This window comes from Callospermophilus lateralis, chromosome 1 (genome assembly GCF_048772815.1).
Source record: "Callospermophilus lateralis isolate mCalLat2 chromosome 1, mCalLat2.hap1, whole genome shotgun sequence".
In the NCBI taxonomy this organism is placed as follows: Eukaryota; Metazoa; Chordata; class Mammalia; order Rodentia; family Sciuridae; genus Callospermophilus; species Callospermophilus lateralis.
The window spans coordinates 215377015-215399395 of NC_135305.1; the positions used below are offsets into that span (position 1 = coordinate 215377015).

Below are 22381 nucleotides of genomic sequence, written 5' to 3' on the forward strand. Positions count from 1 at the left end.
TCCCCGAGCTGGGCCCCGGCCAGCCCCGCCCCCCGCGGCCGCCCAGATGCAGAGGGCGGGGGAGGCCAGCGGTGGGGGATCCAGCCCCTGGGACGGCTGGCGAGGACAAAGGGGGTCGAGTCGGGCACCCGCGACGTGCACACACACCTGCCGTGCAGGTGAGACCGCGTCCACCCCACCACTCAGCCTTTCCCCTGACCCTACTGGCCTGGGGCGCCCGAGGGGCGGGGCCTGCCGGGGGCGGGGCCAGGGGCGGGGCCAGCCCGAGGGCCGGGCGGCCAGGCGGCGGCGCGGAGGACGCAAGGGCGGCGGGACGCAGGGACGGCGGCGGCCGGAGCGCGCCAGGCGAGTAGGACCCGGGCTTGGGTCGGGCTTCGAGTCGGGTTCGGAGTTCGTGTGCGGTCCCTTCCCCACCTCCAACTCCGGGCACAACCTCGCGGTTCCTTAGGAGCCACTGCCTCCAACCTCAACTGTCCCGAACTTTCCCGACTGAGAGCATCTCGGTCTCGCGCCCCTGTCCCCTCCCCATCTTTGACCCTAGCCCTGCTTCCCTCTTCCCTCACCTACCTCCATCCCTCCACCGTGCCCTGCCCCTCTCCCCCACCCCTGCCTCCCCTCTACCTCTCTCCTTCGCGGCCTCTCTCCCTCTCTCGGCCCCTGTCCTGCCCTCCCGCCCTTCTGTCCCTCCTCCCGCCCTCTGTGGCGGGGCCAGGCCCCAGGCGGCGGGAAGGCGGCCCGGCGTCCGGCCGGGCTGGGCCTCGGCCTGGCGGCTGGGTCGGCGTGGGGAGCGGCAGCTGTTTGCTATTAGCCTGGGACCCCGCAGGCCCCGCCCCTCCCTGCATGGGGCGGGGTATCCTCGCCCCCAACTTTGGGGCGGAGAGAGGGGTAGAAAAACCCCGAGATGTCCTGGCTGGCAGGGAGGTGCTTTGGGGAGCTCCTGAGCTCCCCCACCTGACCCTTCTTGGAGACCCCTGTACCCCTTCCCTGAGCTCCCCCACCTGACCCTTCTTGGAGACCCCTGTACCCCTTCCCTGAGCTCCCCCACCTGACCCTTCTTGGAGACCCCTGTACCCCTTCCCTGAGCTCCCCACTTGACCCTTCTTGCCCCTCCTGTTCCCCCAGGAGTCCTTCCACCCACATGCCCACCACCCCACACTCCCAGTGTCTCTTCCTCTGGCCATGGAAGACCAGAAATAATTGGAGACCTGCAGACCTCCATGTCTGGGAAATGGGTAGAGGGCCGTGGAGTCTGCAGGGAGTGGCTTGGTGGGTTCTAGTTGAGCGGCTTGATCCGAACAAGTCGCTGCACTTTTCTGCCCCCTTAGGTTCTCCATCTGTAAGCCAGAGTAATAACTACCCACCTTGACTATTGTTACAGTGTTGATGTTATTTGCTCCACCTACTGGGTGTACCTGCTCCCCGTGCCCCAGGCTATACCAAACCTGCTCCCTGCCTCTGGGTCTCTCCTAAGTCCCCAGAAAATATTTCAGATCAACTTCCTGTTGCTCATGGGGGTGAGGCTGCAGGCAGATGGAAAACCAAATTTCCTACAACTGGTGACCGTCATTCCAGGTGTGGAAAGCCAGTGAAGCGAGGACAGAGACGTGGAGAGACAGGCAAAGAGAAGTGGAGAGACTGAGAGACAGAGAGGTGGACAGACAGGCAGAGAAGAGTGGAAAGAGAAAGACGTGGAGAGAGATTAAGCAAGACAGGACGAGAAGACATACTCAGCTGTCCCTGGAACCCCAACCCCGCCTTCATGCCCGACAGGTGCCCCACTTGGTCCATCTTCCCAGGTACCCATTGCCCAGGTACCCTCATGCCAGAAAGGGTCCACTTTCTTTGTGGGATGAGCTGTGGGTTCTGCAGCAAGGTGGCTAGAAGTCAGATTGCAGAAAGGACTGGTCAAGTTCAGGCAGTGTTTGGGGGACAAAAGGGCCCTGGCTAGTCTCCAGGGCTGAGGGGGGTTTAGTGAGAAGCCCTGATTGTTCCTCCCTTTTGCAGCCTCCAGGCGCCCCCTCTTACTTCCTCCCCTCCACCCCATGGCTTCCCGGGCCTCCGCCCCAGCCCTCTATCCCTGCTGCACCCCCAAGCCGGGACACATCCTGGGGGGGCAGGAAGTTCTGTGTAGCCCAGCAGCGAAACTGTTTATTTTTAGAGAAAATTGTTTCCATAAAGGGGAAGGGCTTCGTGCCTCCCACTTTCCCTACCCCCCATCAGGGCTCTCTGCCTTGGGGTCGCCTAGGGGTCCACCACCCTGTGTGGCTCCTTAGATCCTTGCAGGAAGACTGTCCCCCGTTAGTGCCCCAGCCTGTCCGTCTTAGCCCCCAACTTTTTCTGTGGCCAGCTCCAGGCCTGGGCTAAGGAGGGGGGTCCAGGAAAGGTGGGGCTGTCAGGCTTGGGGCCCCCTGCCCTGGGGCCGAGTGGAGGCAGGGCTGTGGGAACAGCTGGAGCCTGTCCAGGGGCTGGACAGATGTGCACGCAGCCTTAGGTTTGGTTTCTTTGTTCCGGGCCTTTCCTTGGCTCGGCAGGGTGTGTGCGTATGAGAGGGTCCCAGATCTGGGTGGGGCCACTGTGTGGCCACATTCCTCTCCCCCTGCAGACTCCTCCTGACCCGTTCCACCACCCCCTCTCCCCAGGTAACATTCAGCCAGTGCTGCAGGCAGTCTGACTCACTGTCCCCCAAGTGACTCCTGAGGAACAACTGCAGACAAGAAGATGGCCCAAGTCCTGCATGTGCCCGCCCCTTTCCCAGGTCAGGGGTCTGGGGGGAGGGGGAAGGGCCCTGCCCTGGGAGTTCTGGGCTTTGCCCTGAGGGCCTGAGGGGGAGGCCACAGCCCAGCCCTGGGAGGACTTGAAGGAGACAGAATCTTGCTGGGATGAAGGGGTAACCCGAGGGGGACATAGGGACCTGTCCTGGGAGGCTGTTGGGGGGACATGGTGCAGCACTGGGGTCCTGGGCAGGAGAAGTACAGCCCTGCCGTGGCCGGGGGATCTGAAGGAAGGAACCTTCTCGCTGGGAAGGGGTTTAGTTTGAAGGGGCCAGAAATCCCTGTGCTGGGGACTTGGGAGGGACAAGAGAGGGTCAGAGTCAGAGTGGGACACCCTTTCCTTCTGGGGGTGGGTCCCGCTGTCCTGGGAGAGTGTGTGGGAGAGACAGCCCTGCTGGGGGACCAGAGGGAGGCAGGAGGACACGAGTCTCCAGGGAGCTCAGCCCTGCCCTGGAGGCCTGAGGGGTGACCTGGAGTCGGTGTGGAATGCCAGGTGGGCTCCAGCCTTCGGGCACATGGAACCTGGCCCTCCTGGGCATCAGCCTGTGCCCAAGCAGGGGGACAGCAGTGCTTAGAGGCTGGCCTCTCTCTCCACCCCAGGGACCCCCGGCCCAGCCTCCCCACCTGCCTTCCCCGCCAAGGAGCCTGACCCACCCTACTCGGTGGAGACCCCCTACGGCTACCGCCTGGACCTGGACTTTCTCAAGTACGTGGACGACATCGAGAAGGGCCACACGCTGCGGCGAGTGGCCGTGCAGCGCCGTCCCCGTCTGGGCTCGTTGCCGCGAGGCCCTGGCTCCTGGTGGACGTCCACCGAGTCGCTGTGCTCCAACGCCAGCGGGGACAGCCGCCACTCAGCCTACTCCTACTGCGGCCGGGGCTTCTACCCACAGTACGGCGCCCTGGAGACGCGCTCCGGCTTCAACCCGCGCGTGGAGCGCACGCTGCTGGATGCCCGGCGCCGCCTGGAGGACCAGGCAGCCGCGCCCCCCAGCCTGGGCTCCCTGACGCCCAGCGCAGCCGGCTCCACGGGCTCCCTGGTGGGCGTGGGGCTACCGCCACCCACGCCTCGAAGCTCGGGACTGTCCACGCCGGTGCCGCCCAGCGCCGGGCACCTGGCCCACGTGCGGGAGCAGATGGCCGGTGCCCTGCGGAAGCTGAGGCAGCTGGAGGAGCAGGTGAAGCTGATCCCTGTGCTGCAGGTGAAGCTGTCGGTGCTGCAGGAGGAGAAGCGGCAGCTCACGGTGCAGCTCAAGAGCCAGAAGTTCCTGGGCCACCCCACCGGGAGCCGCAGCCGCAGCGAGCTCTGCCTGGACCTCCCAGAGCCGCCTGACGACCCGGCGGTGCTCGAGACCCGGAGTGTGGGCACCTGGGTCCGCGAGCGGGACTTGGGCGTGCCCGACGGGGAGGCAGCGCTGAATGCCAAGATCGCCGTGTTGGAGACCCAGCTCAAAAAGGCCTTGCAGGAGCTGCAGGCGGCCCAGGCCAGGCAGGCCGAGCCCCAGCCCCAGGCCTGGCCCCCGCCCGACAGCCCCATCCGAGTGGACACTATCCGGGTGGTGGAAGGGCCGCGGGAGGTGGAGGTGGCGGCCAGCACAGCTGCTGGGGCCCCTGCACAGCGAGCGCAGAGCCTGGAGCCTTACGGAGTGGGGCTGAGGGCCCTGGCGACATCAGGAGGGGCAGAGAACCCCCCCGTGTTCCGCAGCCACGAGGTGGTGGAGACAATGTGCCCAGTGCCCACTGCGTCCACTAGCAACGTCCACCTGGTCAAGAAGATCAGCATCACAGAGCGGAGCTGCGAAGGGGCGGCAGGTGAGTGCGCGGGTGGGGTCTTCTGTGGATTGTCTTTCTCCACTGCTCATCCTGCATCCTGGGAGTGGCAGGGCCCAGCCCCTGCCCCGGCCTTTCACCAGCCACATCATCCAGCTCTCAGAGCCTCTGTCTTTTCATCCACAAACAAGTGAGCCACTGACCTAAGGGCTGTAGAGACCACGTGGAGAAATTGGGTGTCTAGCGTGGGACCTTCTGCATGGCTCATTGTGAACTTCAGAACAGGAGTTCTCTGGAGGAGGCTCTGAGTTAGTCTGTCGGTTAGCTGGGCAGAAACCCTCCTGTGTATTCAGTAAGTGGCGGGAATCAATCTCTGGTACAGGAAACAGGTTGTTCATGTAACCGGCAGCCTCAGGTATAGCTGGATCCAAGTGCTCAGATGCCCTCAGGAATCTGTAAGTTATTGTCACTCTCCTTCCTACCCTGGAGATGGGCAGAGGAAGGTGGCCCCATCACTCCAGGGTTTTTTCCTTCCAGCTCAGTGGAAAGGGAGCCGCTTAGTCTAAATAGTACCAGTCGAAGACCCAGGAGTGGCCTTCATTGACTGAGCCAGTCACTGCACCCGTCATTGCCTATTCCTGGATCCTGAAGGAAGAGAAGCCCCACCCAGGCTCTGTGGTCTTTAAGAGAGGAAGGGGGTGCTCCAGAAGAAGGGCTGAGTCCTCATGCCAGGAAAGTGGGTGCAGGGTGTGCAGAACATCAGCTGCCCGGCCACTGCTGCCCTGAGGGCCCAGGGAGAAGCTACCAGAATGACTCATAATAATGACAGCTGTTCTTTATTGAGTACCCGCCGAGGAGTGCTAAATGCTGTGCATAGTGTTTTACCCAAGGAGGGGTCATCTGTGCAGCCAGAGGACCTGAGTTTAGATTACACTTCCTGCTGTGTGACCTGGGTGAGCAATACCACCTCTCTGGGCCTCAGCTCACCTCTCTGTGGAGTAGCATAATACTGGTTCCCACCTGGTGAATTCACGTACACAGTAAGTGCTCAATCAGTGCTTCTTGCTGCTTCTGCTAGTAGTTTTAGGTCAACCTGTTTATAGCTGGGGAGACTGAGGCTTCACTCGCTTGCCCTGTGTCACACAGCCAGGAAGCAGCTGAGCCGGGATCTGAGCCCAGGCCAGCTTGAACCTGGGGCAGGGCTCCAAGGTGGGTCCCAGAGTCTCCTCCCGCCTGCAGTGTCAGCTGCCCAGCGCCCAACCAACATCCGGAGGGCAGGAACTGAGGGCAGGGACCCAGCTGTGCTTTCTCACTTCCCTGTGTTGTTCCTGGCCAACTCCGGACACCACTCCTCTGTTCCGTGTCCATCCAAACACCCAGCCCTGCGACTCTGGCCTTCAGCCAGCGGTCCCACCCAGCCCAGCCTCGGAATCTCTGAGAGGCACCCTCCATTCCAGACATGCTTCCCAGGGCAGCCATGGGGCCTCCTGCTTGCAGGACATACAGACATAGCAGTGTCCACCCTCTGTGAAAGCCGCTGTCCCTGAAGGTCCTTCCTGGTGGCTTACTCCACTCCCTCTTGCTGCAGGCAACCTTGTTCTTTGCCTTGCTTGGGCAGAGCTGGAGTACATTCATTCATCTCGATATCTCATTTAGCAGACCTTTATGGAGAGCCCACTAGGTGCTGGACTGTTGTAGGCACTGGGAATGCAACCGTGAACTAGACAGACCAAAGCCCCTGCAACAAATGAACAAGAGACTGCAGTGATCGGAACTCACTTCAGGGAATTCACGTGTTTAAAGCAAAAAAGTAGAGACGTGGAACTGGGGACAGCTAGATAGGGTGGTGGCCTGGGTTCAGCTCTGACTTCCCTGCCTCTGCTCCTGGGTCCCGCAGCGTGCTGCGTAAGCCCTCTGTGCCTTAGGTCCTCATCCACAAACTGGGGTCCTGCCAGTCTGTTACTGAAACACTCTGCGCCTTCGGTCACGGCCAAGGGCACGGCTTAGTGGTAGAGCAAGGGGTTTACATGTGTGAAGCCCTAGGTTCCCTCCCCAGCACCACAAAAAAAGGGGAAAAAGGGTGGGAATCATGTCAAATGGTCAGCAGGGCCCAGGGCATGAGGCAGGGTGCAAGGTCACCTCGAGGCCTTGTGGCATCTCCCAACCAAGACGCAAAGGAGCCAGGTGGGCAAAGGAGTAAAGGAAACAGTGTTCTGGGCAAGGGCCGAGTGGTCAAAGGCCCTGAGGTGAAGAAGGACTCCTCAGAGTGTCAAAAGGAACCAGTCACTCCGGCAGCTCCGGAGGCTGAGGCAGGAGGATTGCAAGTTCATGGCCAGCCTCAGGAACTTAGTGAGGCCTGACCTCCAAAAATTAAAGTAAAAAGGGCTGGGGACATAGCTCATGGTTGAGCACCCTGGGGTCCATCCCTAGTACTGGAGAAGAAAAAAAAAGAAAGAAAATTATGGCATTCCAGGGTGTTATTTAATGCCTGTTTCATATTTTATTTTATTTATTTGAATTCACAATGACCCTATGAAGTGTTGATATTTTAATTCTCATTTTATAGATGAGGAAACCCAAGCCCAGGGAGGTAAAGGAATTTGCCCATGGTTCTCAAAGCCAACGCTCAAACTTTGTCTTTAGTTTAACATGATCCTAGGAGCATTTTCTCTATTCGTCCAAATTCTTTGGACACACTATTTTTTAAATACTGACACCATTTTTTTTCTCTTGTTCTTTTGTGGTGCTGGGGATGGGACCCAGGGTCTTGAGTGTGCTAGGTAAGTGGTCTACCACTGAGCTACAGCCCCCCAAAACAATCAATTATTGATTGATTGATTGATACTGGGGATTGAACCCACGGGCAGTTTACCACTGAGCCACATCCCCAGCCCTTTTTATTTTTTTGTTTTGAGAAAGGATCTCACTAAGTTCCTTAGGGCCTCAAACTTGGGATCCTCCCGCCTCAGCCTTCCAAGGAGCCGGAATTACAGGTATGCACCATCTGCATCATGCCTGGCCCAGAATTGATTTTTAAAAATCTAAGTCATTGAGCTGCACCAAGCGTGGAGAGCGCCAGGCCGTGGGCACGTAAAGTAATTCAGTAAAAGACATGAAGGCCCTTGAAAATGCCCTTCCTGAAACCTGTGGTAAGCAAAGAGGATGGACCACGCGGGACGTTCTCCCAGCGTTGAGTTGACCTGAGTCTCCAGTCTACAAGCCACTCCTGCTGGTCTCCTGCTTTGCTTTGGTATATTTCTTCTCTCTCCCCTCCGTCCTCAACCGGACAGCTTTGCAGCTCTGCAGGCTCTACCTTCTCTGTCTCGTCAGCTCACCCGTCTCCGTTCTGTTTTCCCTGCCTTGTTGAGATATCAAATATTAAGAAAAAAACCCAAGTGTGAAGTACGGACGCTGAGCCAGTTCAGTGCCTCCTCCTGCCCTCGTGGTGCAGAAGCAGCCATCGGTGAGACGTCAAGGAACAGGCAGCCAGGTGCTGTGTGCACACCTCTGGTCCCGCAGCTGGGGAAGTTGAGGCAGGAGGAGTGCAAGTTCAAGGCCAGCCTGGGCAACTTAGCTAGACCCTTCTCAAGGGATAAAGGAACAAGCTTGGCTGTGCCCCAGCGAAGCTTTACCTGTGCATGCTGAAATTCGATTTAATATGTTCCACACGTCCTATAGCATTTATTATTTTTTTTTCCCAAACCACTTAAAAATGTAAAAACTGTCTGGTATGGTGGCACATGCATATAATCCCAAGCAACCCCGGGAGGCTGAGGCAGGAAGATCACCAAGTTCAGGGCCAGCCTCAGCAACTTAGTAAGGCTCTAAGCAACTCAGACCTATCTCTAAATAAAATACCAAAAAAGGGGTGGGAGTGTGGCTCAGTAGTTAAGTGCCCCTGGGTTCAATCCCCAGTACCCAAAAAAGAAAAAAAAACTGTGCCCATAGACCACACCTTCCCAATCTCTCCTCTGTGCCATTCAGGTACCCCCACCTCCACCACTTCTTCCCCCCATCTTTTTTTTTTTCCTAATGTGGTGCTGGGGATTGAGCCTGAGCCTCTCGCATGGAATACAAGTGCTCTGCCACTCAGCGGCACTTCCATTTTTATTTTGAGACTGGGTCTCACGGAGTTGCCTAGGTGGGCCTCAAACTTGTGATCCCCGGCCTCAGTGGCTGGGTCTACAGGCGCATGCCACCACGCCCGGCCCTCCCCTCCCGTTTGCTATCATTCCTGGTTCTTCACCTTCCAGAAGCTTATTTAGATATTTGGTGTCCCTGGAAAATATGCCCTGTGTGTGTTTAATTTCCTTAAATGGTATTGTGTTTCAGAAAAACAAAAATCTCTTTCTTATTTTTTTCCTCCTCTTTTTTTTTTTTTTCCCTGTGCTGGGGATGGAACCAGGCCTCACGCAGGCTTGGCTGCGGCTCTCCCACTGAGCCGTCCCCCACCCCGTCCTTTCTCCACGTACACTGGTGGGTTTGTGGGTTTTTATTTTTTTTCTTGTAGATGGACACAATACCTTTATTTTATTTATATGTGGCTCTGAGGGTGGAACCTAGTGCCTCACACATGCCAGGCAAGTGCTCTCCCCTGAGCCACCACCCCAGCCCTACACTGGTGTTTTTAAATCTGGTTTGTCACTTTCAAGAAGCTGAGTCCTGGGTGAGTTCCAGCCTTTCCCCGTCTCCTCCCCTCGTGGTGGGAGCCGGGAGGTAGCTTCCACCTTTGGCTCCTGTTGACGATGCTAGAGCCACGCTCCCCCAGGCCTCCGGGTCCTGTCTGGTGGTCTGTGCAAACGCCCCGTGGGATGCCCTCTGCGTGGGATGCCCTCCGCCGGGCCTGGGCTGCTGCCTGGCTCCCTGCGTCTCCGCACGAGGCCCATCCACCCTTCTTGCTTTGCCCGCCTTTTGCTGGTGCAGAGTTCTTGCTCCTTGTTGGAATTTGCATTTCTCTGGTTTCCAGTGCGGCTGAGTGTCTCCCTGTGTGTCTAATGAGCCTTTGTCCATTTCTCTAGGAGTAACTTTCAGAGGTTCTTGGCATCATCCAGAATAGGGAGTGGCAGACGATGACCTGCCGCCTGTTTTTGTGGCCCTCAGCTGAGAAATGTTTTTATATTTTTAAGCAATGGAACTGGGCCAGGGTGGAGCCTGGGGATGGAGCAGTCGCCTAGTGCCCATGGCCCTGGGTTCCGTCCCCAGCAACGCCTCCCCCAAAAAACTGATGGTGAAACACACAACATAAAATTTATTAGTTGAACCATTTTAAGGGAACTGCTCATTCATGGCCAGGAGCTCGTTCCCACTGTCGTACAGCCATCCCCACCTCTTTCCCTGTTAAACGCTGATCCCCAGCCCCAGCCCTGCACCCCACTCTGCCTACTCTATTTCTGTCTCTCTGGTCTGGTGACTCTGGCACCTCCAGTGAGTGGAGTCTGTCTGCGCCTTATGTCTGACCGATTTCACGAGCCTGTGCTTCCGTCTCATCTGTTCTTTCTCCTGTGACTCTAAGTCAGGAGCCCTGAGTCTGGGGCAGAGATGGGGAGTGACAACCACGTGCACATAATCCCAGTGGTTCAGGAGGCTGAGGCGGGAGGATCGCAAATTCAAAGCCAGCCTCAGCAACTTAGCGAGGCCCTAAGCAACTTAGCGAGGCCCTGTCTCTAAATAAAAAAAAGAAAAAGGGCTGAGGATGTGGCTCAGTGGCCCTGCGCCCCTGGGTTCAGTGCCCAGCACCAAAATATAAAATAAACACGAAGATTGGGAATGGCCATCTGCCTCCCCACACGTTCCACTTGGGCTATACTGTGTGTTTAATGTGGGTTTATTGTCCAGGTTTAAAAGAAAACGAGGCCAGGTGTGTCACTCGGAGGTGGAGCACTTGCCTGGAATGCACGAGGCCCTGGGTTCCATCTTCAGTACTGCATAAAAAATAGCAATAAATGTTAAACATATAAAATAATCGGGGAATTCCTGTACACTGGCATTTGCCCTTGGCTCCCGTGGGAGTGCAAGCCTCGGCTACACCCTGGGTCCAACTGTCCCTAGGTCCAGTGTCACCTGCAGCCCCGCCCTCCCACCCTGGCCTGTGCGGGGCCTCTCTCCCTTCTCCGCTACCCTTGAGTGTTTCGTGTGAACTTGAGGAAGTCATACTGCATGTGTCAAGAAGATTGTATCCATTAAGGGGACTTCAAAGCACTGGCCTTCAGCAGCTGTGCCCAGTGGCAGGAAGGGGAAACCCCGCGGAAGTGGCAACTCCGAGGCCATCTGTGGCCTGGGGGCCTGAATGGATCCTGAGACAGGGCGGCCTGGCACAGTGGAGGCTGGACGGTCATTCCCTCTCCCGCCTGCTGGGCTGGGGCGTTAGCCCCCTGCTGTCCCTGTCCCAGCTTGGGCAGCAGATGACCCAGGGATTGTGCCTAGGAAGTCACCTTTGTCCTCAGCCTACTTAGGAAGCATTTCAACTGTGATAAAGACACACAAAACTTAGAGTTGAACCTTTGTTGTATTCCTGCAGTGCTGAGGATGGAGCTCAGGGTCTCCACCACCGAGCTGCACCTCAGCCCCAAGTCCTAGGTTCCTAATAGCCATTGTGGCCTCACTTTCCTGATGATTAAAGCAATGCCTGCCTAACGTCAAATCAGGGGATCTAACACTCCCATGCTTTAGGCATGTAATGCTTTTGGGGGGAGGGCGGCACTGGGAATTGAACTCAGGCACTCAACCCCTGAGCCACATCCCCAGCCCATTTTTAAATTTTATTTAGAGACAGAGTCTCACTGAGTTGCTCCGTGCCTTGATTTTTGCTGAGACTGGCTTTGAACTTGTGTTCCTCTTGCCTCAGCCTCCCAAGCCGCTGGGATTACAGGCATGTGTCACTGTGCCTGGCTCAGTGGTTGTGCTCCCCTGGGTTCAATCCCCAGTACCAAATAATAAATACAAAGCCCGGGACTGGTCATCTGCCTCCCCACATGTTCCACTTGGCTATCCAGTGTGTTTAATGTGAATTTATTATTAAGGTTTAAAAGAAAAAGTCAGGAGGCCAGGGATGTCACTCAGTGGTAAGAGCACTTGCCCAGCATGCACAAGGCCCTGGGTTCCATCCCAAAAAAGAAAATAAACAGGGGGGCGTGGTGGCACCCACCTGTAATCCCAGCAGCTAGGGAGGCTGAGAAAGGAGGATCACAGGCTCAAAGCCAGCCTCAGCAGTGGCAAGGTGCTGAGCAACTTAGCAAGGCCCTCTCTCAAAACATAAAAGGGCCGGGCTGGGGCTCAGTGGCTAAGTGCCCCTGGATTCAGTTCGTGGTACCAATAAATAAAGAAGAAAGACTGAACACGAAATGAATTCTAAAACACAGTGCTACTTAAAAGGGGACCGGGATGTGGCTCAGTGGTAGAGAGCCCCTGAGGTTCAATCCCCACTACCAAAAAAAAAAAAAAAAAAGAGTTTACAGTCATCTGGAAGTAACAGTATTTCTCCAGGGCTCTTGACGTGCTAGGATTGTGGTAAGCCCTTCATGTCACTCTGCCTTCTCTCGTCTGCACAGTGGTGGTGCCATGAGGTAGGATGTGTCATCTGCTTGAAACCCAGAGAAGTCGAGTGACTTGCTCCAGGTCACTCAGCTCATAGGTGAAAACTCTGAGTCTCCACTGACCACCATGCTCTAGGCTGTGATCAAACCTGTTGCCTAGAGAATACTTCGCACAGCGTCAGGGCGGGAACTCCCAAGCCAGCCCTGTAGGGCCACAGGGACCCTGTCCCTGATCAGCTGCAGGGCAAGCCACAGACTGGGGTTAGCGTAGGATTTTGCCAGCCACTTGCTGGTGACCTTGGAGCTCTTGTCCCAGCCTCGCCTCCAAGAGTTGCTATGCCTGTTTCCTCCCCTGCCATAGCCTGACCCTCCAGATGACACAATGTCAGACTTAGCCCTTGTGAGAGCACCTGGCTCAGAACGTGTGACAAGCAGCCAGTGTCACAACCGTTGTCATTTGCTTGTTGTGACCCTCAGCAGATGCCTCATCTCGTGTCCTTCCAGGTCTCTCACAGGCACCTACAGAGTCCTTGTCCCCGCCAGGGTCTGCAGTGGCCGCCGCCCGGGTGGAGCCCGAGAAGAGCACAGGCCAGGTGCCCACGGGTGACTGCTCCAGCAGGGAGTCCACCAGGCAGGTGGCCTCTGGTGAATCGGAGGCGGCCAGGGGTGCAGGTAAGGGGTGGTGGCCACGGAGGGGGACAGGACCAGGGTGACCAGGATGGGTTGAGCTCTGTGACGCAGTCTTCCCTCTAGGTGGTTCCCTGGCCGGAGTGCGGTCCATCATGAAGCGGAAAGAGGAGCCCGTGGACCCCGAGGCCCGGCGCAGGAGCCTGCAGTTCGTGGGCGTCAACGGCGGGTGAGAGGACCCCCATCCCACAGCCCTTCCCTTTTTTTCAGTTCATTCATGCAGAAGAAAGAGCGTAATAAACACCTTATTCTAAGTCCCCTACTTGGGCTAATCCATTGACTCAAATGACAACAGGTAGATGAGGAGACAGGCCTGAGGAAGCTGCGTGTCTAGCAGGGGTAGTGATCCAGCAGGCCAGGTATGGTGGTGCACACTTGTAATCCAGTGAGGGAGGCTGAGGCAGGAGGATGGCAAGTTTGAGGCCAGCCTCAGCAATTTAGCAAAGCCTTAAGCAACTGAGCAAGATCATGTTTCAAAATTAAAAAGTAAAAAAGGCCTGGGGGTGTAGCTCAATGGTAAAGGGCCCCTGGGTTCAGTTCTTAGTACCAAAAAAACAAAACTCAGTGATCCAAGAGTCTGCCCTGGCTCCAGAGCTGTGGCTGGCCTAGCCCCTGGGAGATGCCGATTCCACTCCCTGCTCTGATGCAGCCTTGATCCAGTGGGGCAGTGGGTCCTGAGAGCAGGTTCCAGGCCAGATGGAGCCTCTGAGGAGGCACTGCTGGCCCCTACCCATAGGAGTCCCAGAAGCAGAGGACGTGTGGCTTGCAGGACAAGTAGGAGCAGGCCAAGTGAAGGGCGGGGTGTGGGGGGGCACTGCTGATAGAGGCGCCAGCCCAGGCAGGAGGGGGGGGCAGTCATGGCCAGTGGGGCCTCCTGCCACCCAGGAGCTTAGGGTGTCCAGGAGCAGCAAGGAGCCCAGAGAGTGCTGTGCAAGGAGGGTGCAGGTCGAGTTGGTGACCCCCACGGGGCAGGAGCAGGGGGCACTGAGGGCAGAAGTCGTAGAGCAGCACCCGGCGTGGCCAGTCACAGCTGCCGTCCCCTCACCTGCCCGCCTTCCTCCCCAGGTATGAGTCCTCATCGGAAGGCTCCAGCACAGCCGAGAACTTCTCAGATAACGACAGCACAGAGGACGAGGCCACAGAGCCCGAGGACAGGGTTCCAAGTGTGGCCTCAGTGCCCCAGCTCGGGCCAGGGACCGCGATGGCCAAGACCGGCCGGCAAGAGTGTCAGTTATCTCGGGAGTCTCAGCACGTACCCACGGCTGAGGGGGCCTCAGGATCCAACTCGGAGGAGGAGATCCGGTCGGTTTTCTGGGTGGGAGAGATTCAGAGTGGGCGAGGATGGGAGTCTCTTGCTCAGATCCAGCCCAGCCCTCTGAGAGCCACCTACCAGTCATGCACGCTACAGGGGGAATCAGCGAGCAAGTGCTTTCTCCCGAGCATCCAAAGTTCTGGAGGCCATCAAAGCCTCTTTCTAGCTCCTGGTATTAGGTTTTAGGAGACAAAAGTTTCTCCTTACCACTCCTCCTCTTTGGGGCATGTACTCCAACACCCGTTCTATTTATTATGTCTCCTATTTTTTTTTTTTTCCTGATAAAAATTCTGCCCTGAGGAGATTTTCTGTTCACTCCTGGCCATTTGGAATGACCCAGCCCACATGTCCACTTTGTCCTGTAACCTGTGTGTTCCCCGTGACCCTGTGAAGAGGGTCTGCAGTGCCGCCCTTCAGTTGACCCTGGCAGGACTTCATGGGTGCCACAGTGGAGAGCACTCCTCAAGCTCCCCAGCTGGTCGTGGGGTGGGGACAGGAGTCCAGGGGACCTGGCGCTCAGACCAACGTCCTCTTGTTCTTTGGCAGGATGGAGCTGAGCCCCGACCTCATCTCGGCCTGCTTGGCCCTGGAGAAGTACCTGGGCAACCCCAACGCCCTCACGGAGCGGGAGCTGGTAGGCTGAGCCCTAAGCAGACCCTCCATCCCATCCCACCACTCCTGGCTGCTGCTTGCCCTTGGTGTCCCCCTCCATCTGCCTAGTGAGGACCCTGAGACCCACAGCCGGGGGGGGCTCTGGGATGGGTGGGACTTGAGCCGTGGACCCTGGAGACGGGCCAGGGAGGCGGGGGGGGGGGGTGCTGATTCAGTGGTTGCTCTTCTTCTGCGGCCTGAGGGGAGGGGCTGCCTTGCTCTTCCCTTGGAGGTGGTCTCCAGGCAGAGGCGGCCTTCTGGGAAGGCATCCCGTGTCTACACCCGCCCTGAGGGTCTTAGTGAGATGGGGTGCTGTCCCTCAGAGCCCCATGCAGGGTGGGGGGCACCTCAGTTGGCTCCAGGGGCTCCTCTGGGGGGAAGACCTCCCCCATCCGGGCCTGTGTCCCTCATATCCGTCCCCCACCAGAAAGTGGCCTACACTACGGTGCTGCAGGAGTGGCTGCGCCTGGCCTGCCGCAGCGACGCACACCCCGAGCTGGTGCGGCGCCACCTGGTCACCTTCCGGGCCATGTCTGCGCGGCTGCTGGACTACGTGGTCAACATCGCCGACAGCAACGGCAACACGGCGCTGCACTACTCCGTGTCACACGCCAACTTCCCTGTGGTGCGGCAGCTGCTGGACAGCGGTGAGCGCGGGCGGCCCGAAGGGGGCCCAGCCTCCCTGGGGGACACAGCCTCCCCTCTTACCCTTTGTAAGGACCCCTTGTCTAGCCGTATGATGGCAGTGGGGACCCCCGGGGCAGGAGGACTTCCAGGGAGCGACTAGGCGGCACCTAGACGGAGGGAGGAGAGCGCAGTGTCGCTCAGGGCCGGGAGGGAAGGCGGCTTCCCTTCTGATGGCGGAGGCCTGGCAGCCCCAGGGCTCTCATCCACCAGGTCCCCTCCCCACCGCGCAGGTGTCTGCCAGGTGGACAAGCAGAACCGCGCGGGCTACAGCCCCATCATGCTCACCGCCCTGGCCACCCTGAAGACCCAGGATGACATTGAGACTGTCATTCAGCTCTTCCGGCTTGGAGATGTCAACGCCAAAGCCAGCCAGGTAGGTGCAGGGACCCTGGGCCTGCGCAGGCCTGGGGAGCTTGGCCCCTTGAGTGAGCCCCCACTGCGTGCCAGGCCCAGCGGTGCCCTCAGCTCCCATTCCGGGAGCGGCCACTCCACAGGCTCAGAGGGCCTGCCTCATTCCTGGAGGTCAGAGTCCAGGAGGTGGGATCCGAACTGTGGTCCAGCTGCAGAGCCCTGCTCTTCCTGACCTGCCGTGTGGCCCGAGGGCCTTGGGTTCATCCCTAGCACTGTCCCCCCCCCCCCACAAGAAAAAAGAGTTGAGCAGCCAAGACCCCATGGGATGCTGGGAAGGGGATGCAGCAAGTGGGGGCACTCAGCACGGGACAGGAAGCCCTGGAAGGTTCTGGAGCAGGGGCATCGTACCTTTGGTCCCACGTGGACTATGACCATGGTCCCTGCCCAGGCGGGGCAGACGGCCCTGATGCTGGCGGTCAGCCACGGGCGAGTGGATGTGGTCAAAGCCCTCCTGACCTGCGAGGCGGATGTCAACGTGCAGGACGATGACGGCTCCACGGCGCTCATGTGTGCCTGTGAGCACGGCCACAAGGAGATCGCGGGGCTGCTGCTGGCTGTGCCCAGCTGTGACATCTCGCTCACCGACCGCGTAAGTGTCCGCCCAGGGGCTCCCCAGGAGGGTGGAGTGTGACCAGGCAGTAGCACAGCAACGGCTTCTTTGCAGGATGGGAGCACCGCTCTCATGGTGGCCCTGGATGCCGGGCAGAGTGAGATCGCGTCCATGCTGTACTCCCGCATGAACATCAAGTGCTCAGTGAGTCTCAGGCAGGGTGGGAGGCGGGCTGTGGGAGGCGATAGGTGTATGTGAAGAGTGGGTGGTAGGCCAGGCACAGTGGCTCACGCCTGTAATCACAGTGACTCGGGAGGCCGAGAGAGGAGGATCACAAGTTTGAGGCAGCCTCTGCAGTTTAACCAAACCTGGTCTCAAAAAGGACTGAGGATGTAGTTAAGTATTAAAGCACCTCTGGGTTCAATCCCTGGTACCCTCCCCACAAAATCATAAGGTATGGGAAGCTGAGACAAGAGGATCGCTTGAGACCAGGAGTTCAAGGCCAGTCAGGGCAACATAGCAGGACCGTGTTTCAAACAAAGAAATCATAAGTCAAACCGTAACTTGAAGACTGTATTTCCTGAGCACCTACTGTGTGTTAGTGGGTTCTGTGGTCACAGCAGTGTATAAAACTAAAAAAAAGTATTCTGCCTTCCTAGAGTGTGCATCTAGTAAGAGACACCATAAGCAAATCAGTATGTAATACCAGATGACAGCACTAGAAAGAAATAAGGCAGTAAGAGGGATGGCCAGGGAAAGGGGAGCTATTTTAGGTCTCATCAAAGAGGTGACATTTTGGGACTGGGATTGTGGATCAGTGGTAGAGCACTCGACTAGCATGCATGAGGCACTGGGTTCGATTCTTGGCACCACATACAAATAAATTTAAAAAAAAAATAAAGGTCCATCAGCAACTAAAAAAAATATTTAAAAAAAAAAAAAAGGTGACATTTCAGCCTGTACCTGAAGAAGTGAGGGAGTGACTCACGTGGCCATCTAGGCAGAAGGGGCAGCCATGCAAAGGCCCTGAGGCAGGAATGTGCCTCTGCCTTTACGAAGCATCAGGGAGCCCAGGAGGAAGAGGCAAGGGCAGAGTGACGTGGCCGATTGTGGGAGACCAGGGTCGGCCAGAGTGAGGACTTGGCTTAGACTTCAACATGTCAGCATATTAAAGTCCTAGAAAACCTCACTGAAAAGAAACCTAACTCTGCGTAACTCAGCATTTCTCTTATTTGACCACAGAAATCTTGGTTTGTTTTTTTTGTTTTTTTTTTTTTCCCCCAAATCCTGCCTGAGCTGGCAGCACACACTATAATCCCAGTAACTTGGGAGGCTGAGGCAGGAGGATTGCAAGTTTGAGGCCAGCTTGGACATCTGAGCAAAACTCTGTCAGTGGTAGAGTGCCCGCCCAGCAGGCATGAGGTCCTGGGTTCCATGCCCAGAACAGACAGAGCAACTGCCTAAGGGGGCCCAGGCCATGACTGCCCAGACAGCCGCCCGTCTCCCACTCACCCCGCTCCCACGGGAGCCCCGCGTCCCTACATCCCCCCATCCTTGTGCCCTGCTCAGGGTGTCGGGACGCGGGGCCTCAGTCCTGTCCCACAGGGGATCAGCTGTGGGCCTGCTTCCAACTAGAAGATGGGAGTGACCGGGCCTCTAGTGTCCTAAATGTCCCTGCAGTTTGACCTGTGGCCCTGTCCCCAGAGACCCCTGAGGGACAGAACCTAATCCATCACCAGCCACCTGGACCACTCACTGCGGTTTCTTCCACTCTGGCCCCCACTTCCTGGCCTCGCCCTACTCCCGACCTCCAGCCTGTCCCCCCGTAGCATCCAGAGGCCACTGGGGACACTGGAGTCGGGGCACCTCTCTCCACTCTCAACCCTCTACGACTCCTGCCTCACTGGAGAAAAAGCCACAGTCCTTCTGGGAGCCCATCAGGACCTATGCAGCCACCCTTCCCCGCTCCTGCCAGGGTACCCGTATCATAGCTCCTCTGCTTCTGCCCCAGGACCTTCGCACTTACTGTTCCTCCAGCTGCCTCTGCCAGCCTCTAGGATTAGGACACACACACACACACACACACTCACACACTCTGCCTGCATCCCCTCCATCTCTTATCCCCAGTGACAGTCCTCCAGCCTTTGTTTCTTCAAGGCATCCCTTATTTGAAGCCAGGCCCACCCTCCACATCCACAGGCCAGCCCTAATGTCCACGCCTCAGAAAGGGGATCTGAAATAGCACCAAACAAAAGGCACTGGCTTCTCGTTACAGTTCGCCCCGATGTCCGATGACGAGAGCCTGGCGTCGTCCTCCGCGGAAGAGTAGCCAAGGGAGGGCGGCCGGAGCCTCCCTTGGGGCCACTGGCCCACCAGCCGTCCTGTCTCCTCTCTGCCCCTCTCTCCTCGGGCTTCCTCCCACGCCCCCAGGCCCAAGTCTGGAAGGCAAACAGGTTTCCCTCCGCGTCCCCAGGGAGCCCAGGACACGGACACGCAGGGGACTCCAGCTCCAGTTGGTTTTCCGGCACCCAAGTTCAAAGCAGCGGCCCAGACCAAAGCTAAACTCTTGTCTAAAGCGGTGCCAGTGGCTGTTGGCGGGGTGTGGGTTTTATAAAGAACGTTGAGAACAATCAGCCGGCAATTATGGGCGGAGGAGGGGAAATTTTTATATTTTTGAATCATTGTCGGGGGAGGGGCGCGATCCTCCTGTGTGTTGCCAAATTTGAAAGTCACTGGAATTGCGTGTGCTCCTGTAATCCTGAATGTCAAGGCACGGTCATCACTCGAGTGGCTTTGCCCACCCCCCGCCTCCGCCACTCGTACTAACTGTCCAGTTTGTTATAGCGTCTGCTGCCCCCACTCCAGGTTGCCTTCTGGGGGATATTCTCTTGCTTCACAGAATAGCTTCCGCCCTGTCACTTCACCCCCTGGGCAGAAAGCTGAGCCCTTCTCTCTTCTTGTTGTTTCTGCCAGTGTCACCCCCACTCAAGTTGGGGAACTCAGGATCCTGCAGCCTATGCCCTGGTAGCCTCTGACTTGTAGGTAAACCGTTCACAAGGAGAAATGACCCAGAAATCCATCCCGCCCCTGCACAGAGGTCCTGGCAAATAGCGAGTTTCCTAGAAAATCCTTCAGACCTAGAGTTGAAAGAAAAAGATCCAGTTCTCAGAGTGGCTGCCACATCCAGAGCCCAGAACCGTCGTTACAGGGCCCTCCTCTTCCTCCACAGGTCTCCAGAATTTCTCTCCTCAAAGGAAAGAAAACAGGGAATGTGTTTGTTGGCAAAGCATAGGGCAGGCTCCACAAACCCCATGTGTACATAATTAAAAGTTGGCTGCCCCCAGAGGACTCCCAGCGCAAACTTAAAGAGACAGGCCTTTGCCGAAAACCAAACAAAGGGCAGCTGGATTTTTTTTTTTTTTTTTTTTTAAACAACCTAGAGACTTTCCGGAGCTGCCTGGAGTAGCGCCTGCTGGAAACAGGGCTCGCCAGAGAAGCTTACGGTTTCCTTCTGGGTCTGTTTTGTCCCCAGAATCTCAAATGTGGTTCTCTTTCCTGTTCCTTTCCTCGGGAAGCAGGAAAAAGATCAGGCTTCCCCCTTCAGTGTGCCTTGTTAAGGGAGTGAGAGCCCTCCCCAGGCCTGTCCTGCCCTCCAGGTCCACAGGGCTTTGAAGCCCCAGCCCAGCAGGACAGAGTGAGCCCCAGGAGCACACGGGTTCATGAAATAGAGCCCGGAGCTGTCTGCTCACCTAGAGAAGCAGGTTTCTGGGCTTGGTGTAGCCTGGCTTGCTTGGATTTTTGTAGAAGGTCAGTCTATGCTTGGACAAGAAGGCTTGGGTGGTCCAGGACAGGGTGGGTGGGTGGGTGGGTGGCATGCGTGTGAAACTAGAAAACCCCAGGTGAGCGAGCAGGTGCTGTACCCAAGCTCCTGGAAGCAGCCCTTTGGCCCAGGAGTGCTGACCCCTCCCATCATCCGCGTCACTGGGTCATTCCTCTTCTCTGCATGCCCATTGGGCTGCACGGGGTCATGCCCCATCCCTACCCTCTTCCCACGTGTATTCCTGAGCTTTAATTTCACTTTCTGACCACGGTACGTCCATAAAGACAGTATTACACTAAATGAAGTATTCTTTTTTTGTAATCTCTTTTTTAGAACGTAAAGAATTTAATAAAGCTACGAATAATGTGGATGCGTCTCTGTCTTTGTGTCATTGTAGTTGTCTGTGTGTGGATGGAGCCAGGGCCTTGTGCGTGACAGGCAAGTGCTCAGCCTCAGCCGCGGTGTGTGTGCACCATGGCGCCTGGTCCCCCAGCTCTTCCTTTTTCTTTTTTTTTTTTTTTTTTTGGCATTGGGTAGTGAATCCAGGGGCACTCAACCACTGAGCCATACCCCCAGCCCTTTTTTGTATCTTTAGAGAAAAGTTCGCACTGAGTTACTTAGGGCCTCGCTGAGTTGCTGAGGCTGGCTTTGAACTCACAATCCTCCTGCCTCAGCCTCCCAAACCCCTGGAATTACAGGCATGGGCCAGCCCTTACTTTTTATTGTTTTAAGTACATACCTTTTGTGCACAAGTTGTACATAAAAGTGGCTTCTGCAAACCAGTCACCAGCACCAGGAGAGGAAGTGGAGTGCCCTCAGCCCTCCAGCCCCCTCCTCCCAACTGCGATGGGGCTGGAGGTTCCCCTGACTCTCCACTCCCTTCAGTTTTCCCCTGGGCTGTTCAACCAGGAGACAGAGAATGGGTGGCTTTCAGAAGTTTTTGGAGGTCCCAAACATTTAATGCAAAGGAGAGCACTTCTAAGTGGAAGGTCCTTGGCTCTTGTCAGTTTCCCAGGACTTTGAGCCAAGAAGGGGCCTTTAGGAAATGAAGGGTTGCTTCTCATGAGGCCGTTGCCAGGACCGTTTATCATCATCTTTGTTTTCTGTCAGCTCTTACTGAAGACCCTGTCCGCCCCACTGAGTTTCTTTGCTTTTTTTTTTTTTTAGGTTTTTTTTTTTTTGTGTGTGTGTGTGTGTGTTTCATTTTTGTGGTGCTGCAGATGGAGCCCAGGGCCTCAAGCATGCTGGGCAAGTGCTCTACCATGAGCCGCACCCCCAGGTCATTATATAGACGCATTTTTTTTTTCCGTACTTGGGATTGAACCCAGGGCACTCCACCCCTGAACCACATCCCTAGCTCTTTATTTTTCATTTTGAGACGGTGTCTTGCTAAGTTGCCCAGGGTGACCTCTAACGTGATCCTCCTACCTCAGCTTTCTGAGTCACTGGGGATTATAGGTGCATGCCACTGTCCCTGGCTCCAGCCCAGAATATTTTTTAAAAATGTTTTTCCCTTAGTTGTTGATAGATGTTTATTTTATTTATTTATATGTGGTGTTGAGAGTGGAACCCAGTGCCTTACACATGCAAGGCAAGTGCGCCACAGTCCCAGCCCCAGAATGTTTTTAATTCTGGTAAAATGTACATGTGATAAAATTGACCATGTTAACCAATTTTTTTTTTTGGGGGGGGGGAGTTTCCTGGGATCCAACTCGGGGCCTCACCGGTATTATACTCTACTGCTAAGCTACAGCCTGGCCCCATGAATCTTTTTTTTTTTTTTTTTTAGTTGTAGATGCACACAATGCCTTTATTTTATATATCCATTTTTATGTGGTGCTGAGGATCAAACCCAGTGCCTCTCATGTGCTAGGCAAGCGCTCTGCCACTGAGCCACAGCCCCAGCCCCTTGAACTTTTAAGTGTCCAGTTCAGTGGCATGAAGTACACCCACAGGTTGTGCAACCCACCTCCAGAACACCTTTCATCTTGCAAAACTGAAACTCTGTCCCCATTAAACACTCACCCCATTCCCCAGCCACAGCCTGCGTTCTCCATATCTGTGAATCTGACTGTTTTCAGAGTCGCCTCTAAGTGGAGGCCTGCAGGATTTGTCCCTTGGTGTCTGGCTTATGTCCCTCATAAAGCCCTCCACATTCCCCAGGGCATCCTCACACTTGCCAGGACCGCC

The 22381-nt window shown here is 56.5% G+C and overlaps 1 protein-coding gene across 4 annotated transcripts; it reads left to right on the forward strand.

Annotated features, from left to right (window-relative positions):
- Positions 1 to 261: 261 nt before the first annotated feature.
- Positions 262 to 20559, forward strand: Kank2 (KN motif and ankyrin repeat domains 2). 4 transcript variants are annotated; one of them, XM_077109478.1, is made up of 13 exons: positions 262 to 345; positions 1573 to 1811; positions 2640 to 2755; positions 3372 to 4583; positions 12554 to 12745; positions 12827 to 12929; positions 13826 to 14062; positions 14619 to 14706; positions 15151 to 15370; positions 15641 to 15783; positions 16210 to 16410; positions 16486 to 16575; positions 18647 to 20559. In XM_077109478.1, exons 3-13 carry the CDS (start codon positions 2719 to 2721, stop codon positions 18698 to 18700), a joined length of 2577 nt encoding a protein of 858 aa, XP_076965593.1. In that variant the 5' UTR covers positions 262 to 345; positions 1573 to 1811; positions 2640 to 2718; the 3' UTR covers positions 18701 to 20559. The 4 variants fall into 4 exon arrangements, with proteins under 4 accessions (XP_076965593.1, XP_076965592.1, XP_076704637.2 ...); XM_077109477.1 differs by having other exon boundaries at positions 1573 to 1796; XM_076848522.2 differs by having other exon boundaries at positions 1573 to 1796; positions 12578 to 12745.
- The last annotated feature ends 1822 nt before the right edge of the window (positions 20560 to 22381 follow it).